Source organism: Poecile atricapillus, chromosome 7 (genome assembly GCF_030490865.1).
Source record: "Poecile atricapillus isolate bPoeAtr1 chromosome 7, bPoeAtr1.hap1, whole genome shotgun sequence".
In the NCBI taxonomy this organism is placed as follows: domain Eukaryota; kingdom Metazoa; phylum Chordata; class Aves; order Passeriformes; family Paridae; genus Poecile; species Poecile atricapillus.
This window is the reverse complement of record NC_081255.1, coordinates 32658354-32677670: the sequence shown is the minus strand read 5'-3', so window position 1 is coordinate 32677670 and position 19317 is coordinate 32658354. Positions and strand designations below refer to the sequence as shown.

Sequence of the window (19317 nt, the reverse complement as noted above, 5' to 3'; positions counted from 1 at the left end):
ACCTGGGGGAGCTCAGAGGGATGTGCTGAGGGTGGCAGAACCAACCATGTCTGGATTAGGCAGGCCAGGAAACCAATTCCTACCCAGGGAAAGAAACCACAAATCCAGAAGGGAAATGCCCCCTCCTGCTGTCCCCTGCAGTGCCACAAGCAGTGTTTGTGCTTATTCTCAAAAACAAAGACATTTACAGCAATCCTGCTTTAAATCTGGGGGTTTGGAGGCAGAAATGGGTGGATGGAACAGGTGTGACCTTGAGTGAAGGTGACATTTCAGCCCCAGAGATCTCCCAGAGTGACCAACAACAGAGGGTCACACCCTGCCACCAACTGAGGGAGGTGCTGGCTGCTGGAATTCCAGATTTGGAAGATTTTCCTGCAAAAATCTGCACTGCTGGAGGCCTCATCTGCCTGGGGAAGTCCCTGAGCAGCCCCCCCCAGACAAGCCACAAACCCTCCCAAGCACAGGGCCTGAATTCCAGCTCTCCAGAGAGCCCAGGGGGAAAGCAGCCAGCATTTAAAAGGCATTTAAGACCCTGCCAGTCAGAATATTTATGCTGATGAAGCAACTCTGAGCCTGAGAGAGAAGAGGTGGAAGGAAGATGCCTGAAAATCGAGGCTCAGCAGAGAAGTGCTGCCTTTCCCAGGTTACTCAGGAGTGAACAGACCCTTTTTGCCTGGGAAGGGCAGACAAAAAACAGACATTAAACCATGGGAAAGGAAGCAAGTTTCCCTCAGTCTGCCCAGATTTTGTGTGACAGTATCTTCAGTGTCAAATGAGGGTTTTTTTTTTGCTCAGGGAGCTGCTGCCTGTGCTTTTGTTAGGGGTGGAGTGAGGAAATATCAAAATATTCCCTGTTCCTCGTCATGGAATCACAGAATGGTTTGGGATCTGAAAGAGCATCTCATTCCAGCTCTCCATTCCACTCAGAAAAGCATTAAAGCTTCATCTCCCACCTTCCCAAAAAAAAATATTAAATCCCCTCTGAATTCTCTTCCAGTGGTACCACAAGAGCCTGGCACTACAATGGGAAAAAATTTGTTTGTTCCTGTGTTTGTGTCCCAAATTCCCCATTTCTAGATGGTTTTATCTGCTTTTTGCAGCCTTCCTCTTCCCCACAAAGTATTTTTTGGGGGGAAATAAGGGGTTTTGCTTGTTTTACCCCCTAAAATAAAGGAGGAGGCTGCCCTGTGGCTGGGCAGAAACGCCCTTTTAAAGTTCCCCACACTGAAAGGAGCCGAGCTGCTCTTGTTGTGGCTCCAGCAACAAAGCCTGGATTGTTTTTAAAGAACACTCAGCAAAAAAAAAAGCTGTTTTTTGTGCCTCTCCCCCCCAGCAGCCAGAGAAGGAGCAGCACAGCTCACGTTCTCCACTGCCAGCAAAGCCTGCCTCGTGTGGGACGTGCTTCCCCACCAGCCTTTGAGGAAAGCCAGGCTGCTACAACTCCAGGTCATCCTGATGGGCTTTCCTTTGGCTTGGAAGTGGCTGGAGGAGCAGCCCTGGAGCAGAAATTCCTCCAGTGAGAGGGTTAAAAGGGTTTATGGTGGATGGAGGGGTGCTGGGACCCACCCAGGCACAGCAGAGAATCCACATCCCTGGGTACCCTCAGCATTCCCAGCTCCTGCTGTTCCCCACATTCCATCTTGCAGAGGATTCCAAGGAGGGATTGAACTGTGCCTGGCCAGGAGCTGCTCAAAGCAAATCTCTGCACCCAGGGAGAATCAGGAGTGGAGAGCTCTGAGGGCCTGGGCTTGGAACAGCCTGGGCTGGTAGAATGTCCCTGCCCATGGGATTGAGATGGGCTTTAAACCCCTCCCACCCCAAATCACCCGTGATTCTCTGCTTCTGATTATGTTTTAAGGGCACAAAATCACATCCTGAGACCCAAACATCTGCAGAGCTGAGCTTTGCCACATTTAAACCAAGACTAAAGCACCGGTGCTGTTACAGGCACTGGCCCCCTGTCCCGGATCAGACACAGCCCAAGTGTCAGAGCAACATCAATGTTTTAACAGTCACTGGGTGATGGTTTGGGAGAGAAATCACCACCAGCACAGGCAACTAAAACAGTGATTTTCACATGGAAAACCTGCAGAAGGTACTTGGGAACTTCCTCAGACTCACACAGACCCTGAACACTGATTATTTTTTACCTAATTTTTGCCACCAGTCCCATCTGTCGCCTCCTCCTCCTCCACTGTCCCAGATTCCTGGTAGAGTCAGGTTCCTTACGAGGCTGAGCACGGATATCTTGAAGTGTTATTCCATAAAAATAAGCAGCAAAGCATGTGCAGAGCAGAGCTGCAGGACAGCAGCAGCAGAAGGGGCTCTGATCATTGGATAAAACCAGTGCTGAGACCCTCAAACCCAAATTTCACTCGTCCTGACACTTCCACCATCCCAGGCTGCTCCAAGCCCCATCCTGGGACAATTCCAGGGGTCCAGGGGCAGCCACAGCTCATCTGGGAATTCTATTCCAGGGTCTCCCCACTTTGCAGGGAGGAATTCCTTCCCAGTATCCCATCTAACCCTGCCCTCTGGGATATTCCAGATATTCCCCCTTCTCCTGTCACTCCAGGCCCTCATCCAAAGGGCAAAACCAGAATATTTCACTCCTCAGCAGACAATCATAAGGCACAGAAACATCTCCAGCATCAAGGTTTCTTCAACAATTTATTCAAGCAGGGAGTTGTTGCTTATGAGATTCTTGTTTGGGTCTTTTTTTAACTGCAGCTTTCCAGCAAGGAGCTGCTGCTGCTCCATCCAGGCCTGGAAAAGATGGAAAATGCCTCAAAACTTTAGGAAGGAGCTTTAGGTTGGATATTGGGATAATTTCTTCCCCAAAAGTGTTGTCCAGGCCTGGCAAAGACATCCCTGGAAGGATTTAAAAGCCATGTGGATGAGGCACTTGGGGAGATGAAGGACTGGATGGCCTGAGAGGGCTTTTCCATAAAATTCATATAATAAAATTCATATAATAAAAATCATAGAATAAAATGAGCAATTCCATAATTCTGACCTCCTGTGGGAAGCACTCAGAGCCTCTGGCAGGAAACTTCAGAGTAGAGAAGCTCAAGAACCTCTTTTTGTGCTTTGCTGGGATAAAATTCCAGAGCTAACATTGCATGAGCCCAAGGCTTTTTATCCAAAGGTTCGTTTGAGGATGCTCATGGAAAGTTGAATGAATAAACATCAGCTTCATGGGAAGTTGAAGAATTAAGGTATTTCTGCTTTTGTTTGAGAAATGGAAACTAAAGAAAGCAACTTGCACCAAAAATGTGGAGGATTTCCACAAAGAGGAGGTTTTACTCTGTTTTTTTAGCAGAATAGGAATATTGAGAAGGGAGGGAGGGAATTAGCACCCAGAACCCGCCTCATTTGTTTAATTTGTTAAAATTTTCCCCTCATAAAACTCATCCTGCAGGCGAGGCCCGACCCTGAGCCACCAGCACGGAGCACGAAATCTGTCTTTGAACTTGATCGACATTCTCTCTGCTTCTCCTCCCTGTCAAAACAACTAAAAAAAGACAAGACTCCTGCCAACACCAAATCATTCAAGTGTCCAAAACACACCAACCAAACAAAGGAGTCATTAAACAGAACCTCCCCGTTTGAAAACGCAGCGAGAGGGGAACACAGGACAACATTGTCAGGCCAGGCCTTTGTCCCCGTGCCAGTGACATGGAGATGTCTCTCTTCTGACTCAGTGAAAAGGAATCACCAGAGCACAAGATGTTGTGTTTGTGAGTGTAAAATGGTTCAAGAAATCTCAATTTCACCCATTTTGTGGTTTCTTTCGGACGTTTTTCCTTCGTGGTTACCCCACCTGAGGAAGCACAGAGCACAAGTCTATGCCCCAACTGTTGAAAAGCTCTTTTCTATCTTATCTAGATTATAAACACCACAAAATAGCACAGAAAGGGTTTTTTTTTTTCTTTTCATAACAACTATCCTTGCTGTTACTTTTGCATCTTATTTCCTAGAACCTCTTCTTTCAACGCTCAGCCAGCTGCTAAGAAAGCAGAATTGAATGCCACAGCAAAAACCCAAATCAATTGGCTTCTTCCCTGCCTGGTTCTCATCTGGTGAGCACTTGCAGCAACTTAAAAAGGAAGAGACAGAAGCAGCTCTGAGTAGATGCTCCTTTGGAATCTGGTTTTTGGACTCGTGGTGTTTTGTGTCCTGGGAGGTTCAGCTCAGGTCTCTCTTTGAACCTCCCTTCAGACATTTCCAAACCTCCATCCCAAGCTCAGGGTGTTTGCGGGAGGAGCCGGCGGGTAACACGAACACAGAGACTGGAGCTGATCCTTCACAGAAATTCCCGGGACTGGGATCTCCCATCCCTGTGCCTGGCACGGTCCAGAGGAGCCCCGGAGCTGCTCCAGGGCTGGAGCCCCTCTGGAGCCAGGCTGGGAGAGCTGGGGGTGCTCACCTGGAGAGGAGAAGCTCCAGGGAGAGCTCAGAGCCCCTTGCAGGGCCTGAAGGGGCTCCAGGAGAGCTGGAGAGGGACTGGGGACAAGGGATGGAGGGACAGGACACAGGGAATGGCTTTAAGCTGGAAATGGATAGATTTAGATGGATATTGGGAAGGAATTCCTGGCTGGGAGGGTGGAAAAGGGCTGGAATAGAATTCCCAGAGCAGCTGTGGCTGTCCCTGGATCCCTGGCAGTGCCCAAGGCCAGGCTGGATGGGTTTGGAGCAGCCTGGGACAGTGGGAGCTGTCCCTGCCATGGCTGGGGTGGGAATGGCTGGGCTTTAAGGTCTAACCCAAACCATTCCAGGATTCTGTTCAGGATTCAGAAAGCCCCTTGGAGCCCCTCTGTGCCAGCTCCCTTCCATCCATGAGGAGCTCCTGCCCTCCAGCACCACCCTGTGCTTCTGGTTCCAGGCTTTTGCTTCTTTTCTCTCTTCACTTCAAGCAACGCCAGCCCCCAAAAAAATATTAAGCCAATAATCAGAAGCACTTGGGAGTTCAAGCAAAGCTGCAACCACTGATTATTTTCCTTGCAGGAAGGTGTTTATGAGGCTGTAAATCTGCATTAAGAGAGGATGCTTGAGGATCCAATACTTCGCATTAGTTTAAGGAAATTAATAGAAAAACCAAACAGGAGCTCAATTCCTCAGCTCATGGGAGCTGGTGACAGCAAACACAGCCCCGTTAGTGAAAGCAGCAGCAATTTGCCCCAAAATTGCAAGTGGTTTGCCTTCAGCACAAATCCTCACCCATCCAATGTGGAATTGCTCACTAGGAACCCACACACAAATATTCCACAGAGCAATGGGCATTTTCCTACACCCAGGTGCAGAAGAAATCCAGTATGAGGGGAAAGAAGAGAAAGGTTTAATTGTTCAGCTTTTTAGCTTCATTGGAAATGGTCTTTACCTGCACCCAGAGATGTGGCAGCAGGAGCAGGGCCCTGCCTGTCCCAGTCCCCCAGTCCTGGGGGCACTTTTGGGACCCTCATGACAAGGATTTGGAGGGGCTGGAGCGTGTCCAGGGAAGGGAAAAGGGCTGGGAAGGGGCTGGAGAATCCCTGAGGGAGCTGGGAATGGGCTGGAGAATCCCTGAGGGAGCTGGGAAGGGGCTGGAGAATCCCTGAGGGAGCCGGGAAGGGGCTGGAGAATCCCTGAGGGAGCTGGGAAAGGGCCGGAGAATCCCTGAGGGAGCTGGGAAAGCTCAGCCTGGAGCAAAGGAGGCTCAGGGGGAATTTCTGGCTCTGCACAAGTCCCTGGCAGGAGGGGACAGCCGGGGGGATTTGGGATCTGCTCCCAGGAACAGGGACAGGAGGAGAGGGAAAGGCCCTAAGTTACACCAGAGGATGTTTAGATTGGATATTTGGGGAAAATTTCTTCCCAGAAAGGGTTTTCCAGCCCAGGACAGAGGTGGAGTCCCCATGCCTGGAAGGGTTTAAAATCCCTGTGGATGTGGCACTTGGGGACATGGGGCAGTGCTGGGAATGGTTGGACTGGATCATCTGAGAGAACTTCTCCAGACTGGATGATTCCAGGATTGTCCAGCTCCCCACCAGACAGACAAACCAGTGTCCCCGTGTCCCCCAGCACTGGTGGCACTGGGCTGTCCATGCAGACTGTTCAAACAGCAGCTGCTCTGCCCCACAGGAAACCATCATTTAAAATCAGGGGGAAATAAAAGAAGGAAGCTTGGATATGGCCAGGGAACCTCAAGGATTTCACCTTCAGGGTCTGACACTGAATTTCACAGAGAAGAGATCGCCCTGTCCCACCAAAACCCATCTCTTTTCCCTGAGATGGATTTTTCCCCACCCTTCTCCTCCCTGAGGAATTATTTTTCCCAACTGAATTATCCTCAGCCACTGCCCACTTTGGGAGTTTCAACTTTGACATCATTGGGAGGAGCCCGAAATATTTATTTTTTTTTCCTATTAAAAAAACAAACAAAAAACCCAACAAAACATGCACAAAAGGTGGTGGTGGTTTTTTTCCTTGCTCCTATTAAGCCAAAACCCCAACCACCTTATTTTCCTGTCTGTGTCTTACACTGCTCCCTAATCCTTGTCCCAAATTATCCATCTGCAGCCTGCATGAAAGATAAATCATGTCCCCCAATTCAGGAGCAACTTCAATTACCAAATCACTCGGAATCACAAGCACACCTGAGGGGTGGATTTGGTTCTTTAAGCTGTTGTAATTTCATAGTTGGCAAAGAAAAATGTCTTTGCAGTGAGCTGGGAGAAATTAGGAATTTATCAGCCTGAAGTGCTCAGATGTACAAGAGAGATAAAAGTGTGGAGTTCAGGTTTGGAACATCACACTCAACACAGAAATCTTTTCAATTTTGTTTTGGAACAACCACCAAACAGCCCTTATTAAATAAAGAGGTTACTAAATATATATACATCCTATAAATAGAATGCAAGGGCCACATTAAGACCTGAGGTTTTTTGCTGCTCAAGTGCCAGGTGTGTTGTTCAGAGCACCTGTAAAACCCAGGCAGTGAGAGGGAGCTGAAACAAAACTCTGGCTGAGACAGATCCCTTAAAAAATCAGCTCCCAAATCCCAGAGCCAGCCCTTGATCCAGCCCATGTGATTGGGAAGAACATCCTGGAAACTGGTAGAGGCCATTAATACAATTTAATGCTCTGGGCTAGAATCAGAGTAGCTGCAGAGTGGAAATGGCTGAATATTGCAGAAAACCTGTAAATAAAGGCATTGTCTGGCTGTCCATGGGCAGAGTTGTTTGGGGTTTTTTTTTTTGCTCAGCAAAACCAGCAAACCAAATTGAGCTGCACTCAAATTCTAGCCCAGGGTGAGGCTGGAGAGGAGCCCCAGCACCTGCCCACACCTGGGTGCCACCACCACCACCTCCCATTCCACCTCTGGTCCCTGTCCTGCCAGGAAATCCATCCAGATAATGGCCTTGATGATAGATATTAACCTGCCTGCAGCATCCCAGCAGCTGTAAAAACCCAAATCACTCTAACACAGCAGCCCACTGCGAGTAAGGAGCTGCTGGCACAGCCTGTGATTATGAGCAATTGCAGCAGAGATGTTGGAGCAGCAAATTTCAGAGACGTTTCTGAAGTTTGGGAGTAAAAATAAAAAAAAAAAAAAAAAAGTTGTAGGAAAACAAACAGCAGCCTAAAAGAAACAAATTCAGATGGCAAAAGGGAAGAGGAAAATATGACTGAAAATGTTCAGGGAGGCTGGACAGGGCTGGGAGCAGCCTGGGATGGTGGGAGGTGTCCCTGCCCATGACAGAGGGTGGCACTGGATGAGTTTCAAGGTCCCTTCATCCCAAACCATTCCAGGATTTTAAGATTTTTGTTACATCATAAAAAAATAAAAATCAAGGATAAGGCTCTCCCTGCTCAAGGCCAGCCATGGATCATTGGGGGTTTTTTCCCTCAGAAAGAGGTTAACCAGGTTAAACAAAATGCTGTATCTGAAGTGCTCGTGGTGCCTCTGGTCCAGCCCTGCCTTTCATGGAACAGCTCTGGTGTTTTCATTGGGAATTACAGTGATGGGACAAGGAAAAAAGGGTTCAGACTGAAAGAGGGGAAATTTAGGTCAGATTTCCAGAAGGAATTGTTCTCTGGGAGGGTGGGCAGGCCCTGGCACAGGGTGCCCAGAGCAGCTGGGGCTGCCCCTGGATCCCTGGCAGCGCCCAAGGCCAGGCTGGAGCAGCCTGGGACAGTGGGAGGTGTCCCTGCCACGGCAGAGGTTTGGAACGGGATGAGATTTAAGGTCCTTTCCAACCCAAACCGCTCCATGATTCCGTGATTCCATGCTGCAAGACCAGCCTGCTCCCTCCAAACCCCCGGGGTGTTTCCCTGCTCCAGTCCGGCCTCCAGAAGTTCCCTGCAAGGGCTCTGGGTGCTCCCGGAGATGGGCACAGGTAAGGAACCAGAACCACAGGGATCCCTTCAGAGCACGGCCCCTCTCCATTCCTGGTTACCCAGGCAAATTCCAACCTTTCGAGGTGAAGAGCTCTCTATCCCATTACCAGCCATAAAGACCATCTGGTCCTTTACTCCCTGATTAAAAAAAAAAAATGGTGCGCGCAGCGCATCATCCATCAGAATTAATCCAACTCACTTTGATGAGTGCCTTTTAGAGGAAAGGGAGGAGCGGGAGGATGAAAAAAAAACCAGAAAAAAAAAAAAAAACCCAAAAAAACTCAGGACAATTGTGAGAATTCAAGCAAAGACCCCAGAGCGCTCCATCCATTTTACCTCATGCTTTCCACGCTTTATCTCTCGGCGCGGAGGGCGAGCAGGAGCCGGCACCGAGCCCTCTCCATCCCGGCGCGCCCGGACAAAAGGGCCGCTATTGTTGTCCCCGGGGCCACCGAGCCCTCCCGGTGAGTCGCCAGCCCCCGCCCCGCCGTACCTGAGCTGTCCATGGTGCTGCCGTGACCGCGGGGCTGCGGCTGCTGCTGCTGCTGCTGCCGCCCGGGGCTCCGCGCCGGCCCCGCGCCGGCCCCGCCGCGCTCAGCGCCGCTGTCCACGAGCTGCAAGGATTCATAGCCGTCACCGCCGGGCTTCTTGCGGTAATTCCCGAGCAGGCTCATGGGCGAGCCGGGCTGGCGAGCGGCTCCGGCGCCGCGGGAGGGAGGGAGGGAGGGATGGAGGGATGGAGGGAGGGCAGGGCGAGCGCTCCGGCCGCCCCTCGGGGAGGGGAAGGGCGGGCCGGGAGCGGGGCCGTCCCCCCGCACCGCCGGAAGCTCCCGCCAGGAGCTGCTGGGCTCAGCCCAGAGCGCCGCTTTCCTGCTCCGCTTTCCTGCTCCGCTTTCCTGCTCCGCTTTCCTGCTCCGCTTTCCTTCCCCATTTTCCTTCCCCGCTTTCCTTCCCCGCTTTCCTTCCCCATTTTCCTTCCCCGCTTTCCTTCCCCGCTTTCCTTCCCCGCTTTCCTTCCCCGCTTTCCTTCCCCGCTTTCCTTCCCCGTTTTCCTTCCCCATTTTCCTTCCCCGCTTTCCTTCCCCGCTTTCCTTCCCCGTTTTCCTTCCCCATTTTCCTTCCCCGTTTTCCTTCCCCGCTTTCCTTCCCCGTTTTCCTTCCCCGTTTTCCTTCCCCGTTTTCCTTCCCTCTCCTTGTGACACCGAGCTCTCGGTGCCGCTGCAGAGGAAGGCGCGATCCTTCCCAAGGTCAGCGCCTTCCGCAGCCTGCGGGAGCAGGGGGGACAGAGCGCTCCCCAAAATCCTGAGGAGCATCCCTGGGCCGCCGGCTGTGGATCCGGGGGGATCCCGGCAGCTGGATCCTGCTGGGGTGAGGCACCAGCATCCCGAGCCCCGGCCTGTGCCGCCAGGCTGCTAAAGCCATTCCTGTTGTTGTCACCCATCTGTTTTTAGCTGTTCCCATGAAAACAGAGTCTGGACCGAGCCAGAGCGTGGCCCTGAGCAAGTGATGAGCTGTGCCTTGCTCAGATGCGGTTTTCAGGCAGGGCTTGCACGTGGTAATTTCATTTTGCGCGCAGCAGAGGAACCCAGGGATGCTCCAAAGGAAATGGGCGCTATTAAAGTCTCCTAAGTGGATTTCTTTGTAATTTAAGGAAAAGTAAAGGTGAAAGGAAGGCCTAGCAAACAGCCGTGAGCATGCCTTTGATCTCTTGCAGAAAGGAAAGCTCTGCTCGAGAAATAGCCCAGTTTTGGTCCTAAAGCAATGACAACAAGGCTGGGCAGGGCTGGGAGCCCTGGGATGGGGAAAGGTGTCCCTGCCATGGCAAGGGCTGGGACTGTATGAACTCTGAGTTCCCTCCCAACCCAAATAATTCTGGGATCCTCTCATTCCAACCACTTGTGTAGCAACACCCAAGCCTTGAAATATCTCTGGCACCTGGCTGAAATTTCCTGCTGAGCACTCCAGGGCAGCAGACATCTGCTCCAGCCATACCTTGTCATGTGCTATTGTTTATGTAACCCCTGAGATTTCGTGGCACGGAGCAGGCAAGGTACATCTGTGACCCAGAATTTCCCCGGGAAAAAAAGAAAAAAAAAAATCAGATTTACAGGCAGCAAACCAAAAATGAACTGAGCTGACATGAGCAGCTCCCTGTCAGCAGCAGGAACAGCTTGAACTCAAGGTTGGGGTTGTGTTTTCTGTCCCTTCCATACTTTGGTCTGTGTGGGGAAATTCATGGATTGCAACACAGGCCAGCAGGGATGGGCCCCTCCCTCTTGCCACCAACAAGCAGCAAGTTAATAAAATTAAAAATAAACACATTTTCTGAGCCATTTTGTGTATTCTGAGCTACCTGGGCTGCTGGGAGGTGTCCTGCCCATGGCAGAGAGCTGGAAGAAGATGGTTTTGAAGGTGCTTTCCAACCCAAGCCATTCCAGGATTCCATGCTCTTTACTGGGGATCACACCCATCAGCCTCTCCTAGGCAGTCCAGGATAAAACAATTCCTGTGCTCTGGGATAAAAATGGGGAATTTGTGGGGGTGGAGGTGAATTTTCGTTTGTTTTCCTTGCTCAGGTAAAGCCCAAACACATCAGAACAGGAGGAGGAGGCTCTGTGACATTTCCAGGAGTGCTCAAACCCTTCTGCTCTGGAGGGGCTGAGCTGAGGAACCTAAAACCCATCATGATGGAGCATCCATCAGCTCCAGAGGCTCATCTTGGAGCAAATCCCAAATCCTCGATCCAGCAGCCACTCCCTCACTGCTGGCCAGCCAAGGCCTGTCTGCCTCAACTTGTTTCTTTTTTTTTTGTGGGGAAAAAAATTACAATTGCTCCTCCTTGTTGAATCTGTAATTAATTCCTTTCCTTGTCCGAGCTTTTGGGGGATCACAGAGGAATCACCACCCCAGCCTGGAGCTCCAGCCTGGAAAAAGGGGGTTCTGAAAGCACAAAGGGACAGAGCAGCCACTCCAGAGGATCCTGGGGCAGAGGAAACAACCCCAGAGTCCCAGCCTTGCTTGTACAAACACCAGGAGATGGGATTAGGGAATCCTGTGGGGTTCAGGTGAAGCTGCACCCATCCAGTGGGAAGTTTATCTGAAAAGAACATTTAAAATAACATTCCCTTCTCCCTCCCTCCTCCCTGTAAGCTGGGATAAAGCAGAGCCACGTGGTTTCTCTGATTTTTGGAGAGCTACAGCAGAAAAAATGCTGTAACAACAACAAAAAAAAACCCCAACCAAAACCAAATAACTTTGAATTGCACATGATTTTCAAAAGTGGAAAGGAAGAAGGAGGGAATGAGCCCCTCAGAAACATTTCTTTATTGAGCAGGGGCAGATCTGAGGTGCCCTGGCTGAGGGGTGAGGCTGGCAGGGGCCACCAGGGCTGGGGAGGTGTTAAGGACATGCTAAGGAGGATTTTGTGTTGCTCAAGCCTCAAGAGATACAAACTCCCCATTCCTGACCTTGGAAAAAATTGATTTGCCAACCTCTGGCTGTTTTTCTCTGTCTGGGCTGCAGCCTCTCCTGGGTAAAGTCTCTCTTTGTAGCTGTAATCAACCCCAACTGGAGTGAGGTGCAATTCCATTTTCTGCACCTCTCCTCCCATCAGCTCAACAGCTCAGGTGAAATATCACACCTCGAGTTCCTCAGGAGCACAATTAAATGAGAACTGTTGTTAGAATTGCTAATAGAGCTTGAAAATTAATTTAATACCTTTAAAACTGCCCATTCCAAGCGTTTGTTCCCAAGTTTCTCCCCTGGGAATGCTGAACTCCCCCTGCACAAGGGGGAGGTGTGGCCGAGCCCAGGTGTGGAGCCACCAAATCCCAGAATCCTGGAATGGTTTGGGCTTGGAGAGACCTCCAAGATCATCTCCCAGGGCAGGGCCAGCTCCCAGCAGTGACCTGCAGGACAGGGATCCCCTTCCTGCCCTCTCATTCCCCTTCTCCAGGAGCTGCTCTGGGAATGTGGCAGCAAATCCAGCCCAGGATGTGGGTTCAGAGCCAGCAATTCCATCTCAGAGCAGCTCCCAGACTCGTGCTGGGATAAAGGAGCGGGGTTTGGAGTCAGGGATGGATGTGTGGATCCTTCCTCTGGATCAGGGAATGCTGTGTCCCTGCCTGGAGCGAGCGGTGCCTCCTCAGGCAGCAAAGCACATTCCCAGTGTGGGATGTGATGTTCCAGGCAAAAACTGGGATGGTTTGTGGGGATCCCACTGGAGAGAGGGGTATCAAATAATCCAAGCCCTTCTTAACCCCCTCAACATGCAGGAACTTCCAAACTGGCTCTGCCTGTCTTGTTCATCTCTAAAGAAAAACCAAAGAGGGTTCTGAGATGATTTGGGCTGGGTTTAATCATTAAACTCGATTTAACCTTCAGCTGAAGAATCCTTGAGCCTTTGCTGCAGTGGAAGGCAGCCCAACTCCCAGGGCCTGGCTGGCAGCTGGAGTGTTCCCTCTCAGATGGACACTTAGGATGATGAAGGATGTGACAAATATTCGACTCTCAATATGTTTTTTCCCCCCCATCCTTTCCTCCCTGTGAGAACACACCCATGAACTACACTGCTGCCTCAGCACATCTTTTATTTCTTGCCTTTCAGTCTTGTTAAAAAGCTGTCAGGGATGATCCACGATTTACTCATCCCAGCCCAGGACTCGGTTTTGGAGTATTCAAGGCTTTGCCTGGCTCCTCAGCAAGGCTGAGCTGCAGAGCTGCCTGCCAAGGGCTGCTGGAGCTGCTAAAAATGTCCATGGTTCACAAAGAAAGAGGAGAAAGGGATGGGAAGTGGATCTATAAGAGGCCATTAAATAGGAAATGCTGGCTCAGGAAGTCCCCAGCCTGCAAAATGTTGGGAAAATCAGAGGCTGCACAGCCATTCACCATCAGGTATTTTGGTGAAAATCAGATATTTTGTGGCCTGACTGCTGTTTATTCATCATTTCCCATTCACTGTAAGTGGTTAAATCCTGAGGAAAATCTGGGCATTGGGTGTTGTCTGCACTGGAAAATGGCTGGTGGGGAAAACAGGGAGGAAAAATTATACAACCAAATGTCATCGTGGGCTTGCATCAGCTGCAGCTGCTGAGCTCAGGGTCAGGTCCAGCAGCAGAGAAATCCATGGAAATGGGCAGGTCGTGACCCTCAGGTAGCTCTGAGCAAGGACCCCTCAGGAAAATCAGATTTTCCACAAAAACAGAGGGAAATCGTGCCACCCCCTGCCATCCCCTGACTCCAGGATGGATGGGGTGAGGGGGAATGATGTGTTCCTGGATATCCTGGGTGGATTTTTAGGGCAGGGAGATACAGAAGGGTCTGGTAGCTCAGGAAAGTTGGCCAGAAACAACACAACCCTGTTAATGTGGTTCTACCTTCCACCAGAATTTAGGTTTTTACTTAAAACTAGCAGGAAAAACGATATTATTAAAGCTTTGTTACTCTGGCTGATATAAAATATTTTAAAATTGTGTTTTCCTCAGCTTATGGTGATTTATGGGTCCTGCATCAGCCCTGACTGAGGCAGTTTGGGTTCAGGTTTAGAAATGATCACCACTTCCACAGACTCTGTCCCAGATCCCGGTTTTAATCCATGTGCTGCTCTGAGCTTTGGGATATTGCTCAAGGGACAGAGCTGGTGTGGGAGTGGATTCTGGCTGGCACAGGGTGCCCAGAGCAGCTGGGGCTGTCCCTGGATCCCTGGAGGTGCCCAAGGCCAGGCTGGAGCAGCCTGGGACAGTGGGAGCTGTCCCTGCCACGGCAGGGGTGGCACTGGATGGGCTTTAGGCCCTTCCAACCCAAACCATTCCAGAATTCCATGGCTTTGGATGAAAATCCAGCAGTGCAGGAGCCAGCAGCTTGGGGACATCCTTGGGGACATCCTTGGGGACATCCTTGGGAACATCCTTGGGGACATCCTTGGGGACATCTTTGGGAACATCCTTGGGGACATCCTTGGGGACATCTTTGGGGACATCTTTGGGAACATCCTTGGGGACATCCTTGGGGACATCCTTGGGGACATCTTTGGGAACATCTTTGGGAACATCCTTGGGGACATCTTTGGGAACATCTTTGGGAACATCCTTGGGGACATCTCTGGGGACATCTTTGGGAACATCTTTGGGAACATCCTTGGGGACATCTTTGGGAACATCCTTGGGGACATCTTTGAGGACATCCTTGGGGACATCTTTGGGGACATCTTTGAGGACATCTTTGGGGACATCCTTGGGGACATCCTTGGGGACATCCTTGGGGACATCTTTGGGAACATCCCTGGGGACATCCCTGGGGACATCCTTGGGGACATCCTTGGGGACATCCTTGGGGACATCCCACCCCCATGGAGCCGGGCAGGGATCAGGCTGGGATTGTCCCTCACCTTCTCCCGGTGTCATTTCCACCAGGACAGGAACCAAACCCCCCCTGCAGCTCCGTGTCCTGCGGCTTCCTCAGCCTCACCCAGCTGGGAGCAGCTCCTGGGGAGCCCTCAGGACACCAATCCATGGAAAACCCTGCGGACACGGAGCCCCAGGGTGCTGCCTCAGCTCTGAAATCATTCACCTGTGCTCTGAGAGGGTTAAAAACCTTCCCAAAGCTGGCAGGGTGGGAAAGGAATTCCAGGAGGGAATGGGAGGGAGAGCCTGGTGCATCCCACCCTTCACAGAGAAACTTCTGCTGGCCTCTTCCTGCAAAGCTTTCCATGAAAACTCTTACTTGGGAAAGGAATTCAAATGGTTTTTAGGATAATTCCTTTTTTTGCTTCCAATCATGACCTGGCAAAGGGAATAAATTCAAATTTTCCTGCGTGGCAAAAGTCCCGTTTCAGAGGATTTGGAGCAAATCCTGCCCCTGGTCACAGTGTCCCTGCCTGATTTTACCTGCACCCCCAAATTCTCCATCTCTCCCTCTCCCAGCCTTAATTCAGGGATCCAAATGATACCAATTCCCAACCTCATTATTTCTGGCTGCTGAAGACAAGGAGTTATCCAAGAGTAAGAAACCCATATGTTGTTTGTGTCCATCAAACAGGGCCTCATCCACTTTTGGGGCAGTAAGAGCTCATAAAATGCTGTTTCTAAGTTAGTACAAAAATATTTTAAATTGTAAAAAAATACTAAACCTCTTGTAAATAATTAACATGGTAGTAATATTAGTGGGAACCATTAATTATTGATAATTTCATATAAAAAATGAACTCTTATTTATGGCATTTTAATTGGAGAGTTTCCCACGGCTGCTTTCTGCACCCCTGAAGGAACATCTATAATCCAATTTTTATGGGAATTACAGCATCTCTGCCTGCTCCATCCACAGAATTCTGGAATTTCCAGGCCACATTCCCAAAAATCTGGGATCTTGTGGGCAGCTCTAGTGCTTTCCAGCATCATCTGGAGCATCCCCACATCCCTGGAGCTCCAGCAGAGCTGGGTTAATGGTTGGATCCGAAGATCTCAGAGGGCTTTTCCCACCTGGATGATTTTGGGATTCTGGGAGAGGAGCAGCTCCTGCTTTGAACCAGATGTTTGCTATGGATGAGTCGCATCCTTTGCCACATCCCTCTTGTGCTGACAATCCTGAATCCCTCACCAAGGGCAATTCCAACCTCTAAACCACAACCCCAACCATCCCAACTCCCACCCCAAACCCCTGCGGGTCCCCTCTTGCCCACCAACCTCTCCCATCCATCATCATCTCCCTTTCCCACTCATCAAAGCAGGAGGGATCGGAGCAAATCCTGCCCCAAACCTGCCCCGGGATTAGGCTGCGGCTGGGATTAGTTTGCTCAGCAATTCAACATCGGCAAGAACCCGGCTCAAGGACACCCCCGGTGCCTTCTTAAGGGCTGCAGCCTCTCCAAAATGCTGCATCCCTGGGCCGGGAGCGATCCCGGGATGCAAACCAGGCGGTTTTGGCACGGCTGGCTAAATTTAGAGGCACCGGTGTTGCCGTCACGCCGCCTGTGCCGAGGGAATCGCTCCCAGCGCTGCTTTGATGGGATTTATTTGGATTTTTATTTATTTTTTTTTCCCTTTCCTCGGGGCTATGACTAAGAGAAATCCACGGGTGGAGGGATAGCAGAAGATGGAGGCCCTGGTCCAGCTGCGGAGGGAGAATAAAGTCGGGAGTTTGCAGACCTGAGGGTTTGCCCAAAACATTCCTCACCCTCCTCCTCCTCCTCCTCCTCCTCTTTCTCCCTCTCCTCCTTCCTCCTCCTCCTCCTCCTCCTCCTCCTCCTTTCCCTGGCAGTATCCAAAACAAAACCACGATAATGACAGGCACAAATTCAGCAGCCGGGCGGGAATTCCGGGCTGTTTTCCAGCCGTGGGGATGGATCAACACCTACCTGGAGCCGTGGGGAGCCCCGGCAGCGCCGTCCCCTCCCGGAGCAGCCGCCCGGGGCAGGGCGAAATCCGCATTTACCTCCGGATTCGAGGCGGGTTTTGGCCCCAAATAGGATTTTTAAAGGGAATGCAGCCCTGCGATGGCCCCGGCATAGCAGAGAGGGGAGGGTTGAAGGTCAGCTTCCCGCTGGATTGGCAGGGAAAGGCTGGGATCAGCATTGGATGGCAGCGCCTGTGCGCTTCCATCTCCACCAATCCCCCTCCTGCAGCGGGGACGAGCCACGCTTATTCCTTTAAACCCCAAAATCCCTTTTCTTTTTCACGCAGGAGCTCCCGGGCAGCCCTGAGAGCAGGAGCCGCAGTTTTGGGGTGCAAGAAGAGATCTCCGCGCTCCTCTTTATCACACAGCCCGGCTTTATCCAGCTCTCCATTCCCAAGTGCACATTCCCAAATCCCGGCTCCTCTCCTCCCCTGCCCTCCCGAGCGCTTTTGGGTTCATTCCCTTCCCTCATCCCTATTACATAATCCTCAAACCATGGAATTCTCTTCATCCCGACAACACCACCGTGCGCTCCCCCAATTACTCAGCACAAACAGCACCGTAAACAACCCCATAAAAAAAAAATATTCTCTCTCTCGCTTCTCTCCTCGTTTTCCAGCAGCTCCGGGAAGCTTTTCCTTACCTTGCTGCTGTGGGCCGAGCATGCTGAGGCTGCCGGGGCTGCGGGAGCGCTGCCGGGTCCCGCCCGCCGCTGCCGGCCCGGCTGGGGCGCTGCTGCTCCCGGGTTATTTTTGGGATTCCAGACACTCAGGGAAGGATGGGGATGGAGCAGCCAAATCACAGCGCCTAAAATGTGGCCTGGAGTGGGATCTGGAGTCTGCGGAGTGAACCTCAGCAGGGTTTTTGATTTTTTCTTTTGTGATTTTTGGGGTTTTTTTCTTAATTTTTTTTCTTTCCCTTTATTTTTTTCTTTCTTTTATTTTTTTTTCTTTCCCTTTATTTTTTTTCTTATTTTTTTTCTTATTTTTTGGGGGTTTTTTCTTAATTTTTTTTCTTTCCCTTTATTTTTTTTTCTTTCCCTTTATTTTTTTTTCTTTCCTTTTATTTTTTTTCTTTCCCTTTATTTTTTTTCTTATTTTTTTTCTTATTTTTTTTTCTTATTTTTTATTTTCCTTGGTTTTCTTGCTTTGGTTTTTTATTGATTGTTTTTGTTTCTTTGAGGGTTTTTTTGTTTTTCCTTTTATTTTTTTGTCTTTCCTTTTATTTTTTTTCTTTCCCTTTATTTTTTTCTTTATTTTTTTTATTCTCCTTGGTTTTCTTGGTTTGTTTTTTTTTTTTCTGTTTGTTTGTGGGGTTTTTTGTCTTTTTTTCTTTCCCTTTATTTTTGCCTTATTTTTTATTTTCCTTGGTTTTCTTGCTTTGTTTTTTTGTTTGTTTGTTTTTGTTTCTTTGAGTTTCTTTTTTTTTCTTTTGTGGGATTTTTTCTTTCCTTTTATTTTTTTTCTTTCCCTTTATTTTTTTTCCTTTATTTTTTTAATTTTCCTTGGTTTTCTTGGGTTTTTTTTCTGGTTTGGGGGGATTTTTGGTCTTTTTTTTTTTCCCCTTTATTTTTTCCTTATTTTTTATTTTCCTTGGTTTTCTTGCTTTGTTTTTTTTTTGTTTTTGTTTCTTTGGTTTTTGTTTTTTTTTTTTTTCTTTTGTGGGTTTTTTTCTTTTTCTTTACTTTTTTTTCTTTATTTTTTTATTTTATTTGGGGTTTTTTTCTGTTTGTTTATTTGTTTGGGGGGGGTTGTCTTTTTTTCTTTCCCTTTATTTTTACCTTATTTTTTATTTGCCTTGGGTTTTTTGGTTTTGGGGGGTTTTTTTGTTTGTTTTTTTGTTTGGGGTTTTTTTTTTGTCTTTTGTGGGTTTTCTTTTCTTTCTCTTTATTTTTTTCTTTATTTTTTTATTTTCCTTGGTTTTCATGGTTTGGTTTTTTTCTGTTTGTTTTTTTTAGGTTTGTTTTTTTTTAGGTTTTTTTTTTGTTCATTTTGGAGGTTTTTCTCTGTGTGTGTTTTGGGTTTTCTTGTTTGTTTCATGGTTTTGCCTTTTTGGCTTTCTGTGGTTTCTTGGTGTTCTGGGGATTTTTTTATTTATTTATTGTGCTTTTTGTGTGTGTGATTTGGGATTTTTTGCTTGTTTTGTGGTCTTGGCTTTTTGATTTTTGGGATTTTTTTTGGTGGTTTTGGGGATTTTTTATCTATTTATTGGGTTTTGTGTGTGTGTGTTTTGGGGTTCTTTTTTTTGTTGTTGTTTTGTGGCTTTCTGGTTTTTGGGGTTTGGGGATTTTTTTATTTATTTATTGTGTTTTTTGTGTGTGATTTGGGATTTTTTGCTTGTTTTGTGGTCTTGGCTTTTTGATTTTGGGGATTTTTTTGGTGGTTTTGGGGATTTTTTATTTATTTATTGGGGTTTTTGTGTGTGATTTGGGATTTTTTTGTTTGTTGTTTTGTGTTTTTCTGGTTTTTTGGGGTTTTTTTGAGTTTTTTCCTTGGAGAATGCTCAATGCTGCTGGATGGACTCAGCGGGGATGTGACGTGTCCGAGCTTTGCC

At 49.0% G+C, this 19317-nt stretch overlaps 1 protein-coding gene across 5 annotated transcripts in view; it reads right to left on the bottom strand.

Annotated features, from left to right (window-relative positions):
- Nucleotides 1-17503, bottom strand: part of DNAJC6 (DnaJ heat shock protein family (Hsp40) member C6) — a 42774-nt gene extending 25271 nt beyond the window's left edge. For 2 of the 5 annotated variants that reach the window (XM_058842967.1, XM_058842968.1), the window contains exon 1: nucleotides 8870-9050. In XM_058842967.1, the coding sequence (XP_058698950.1) occupies nucleotides 8870-9050 (181 nt within the window). Of the gene's footprint in view, nucleotides 1-8869; nucleotides 9051-16726; nucleotides 16912-17407 lie in introns of those variants that run through there. The other 3 variants (XM_058842971.1, XM_058842970.1, XM_058842969.1) reach the window with 3 other exon arrangements.
- Between the last annotated feature and the right edge of the window lie 1814 nt (nucleotides 17504-19317).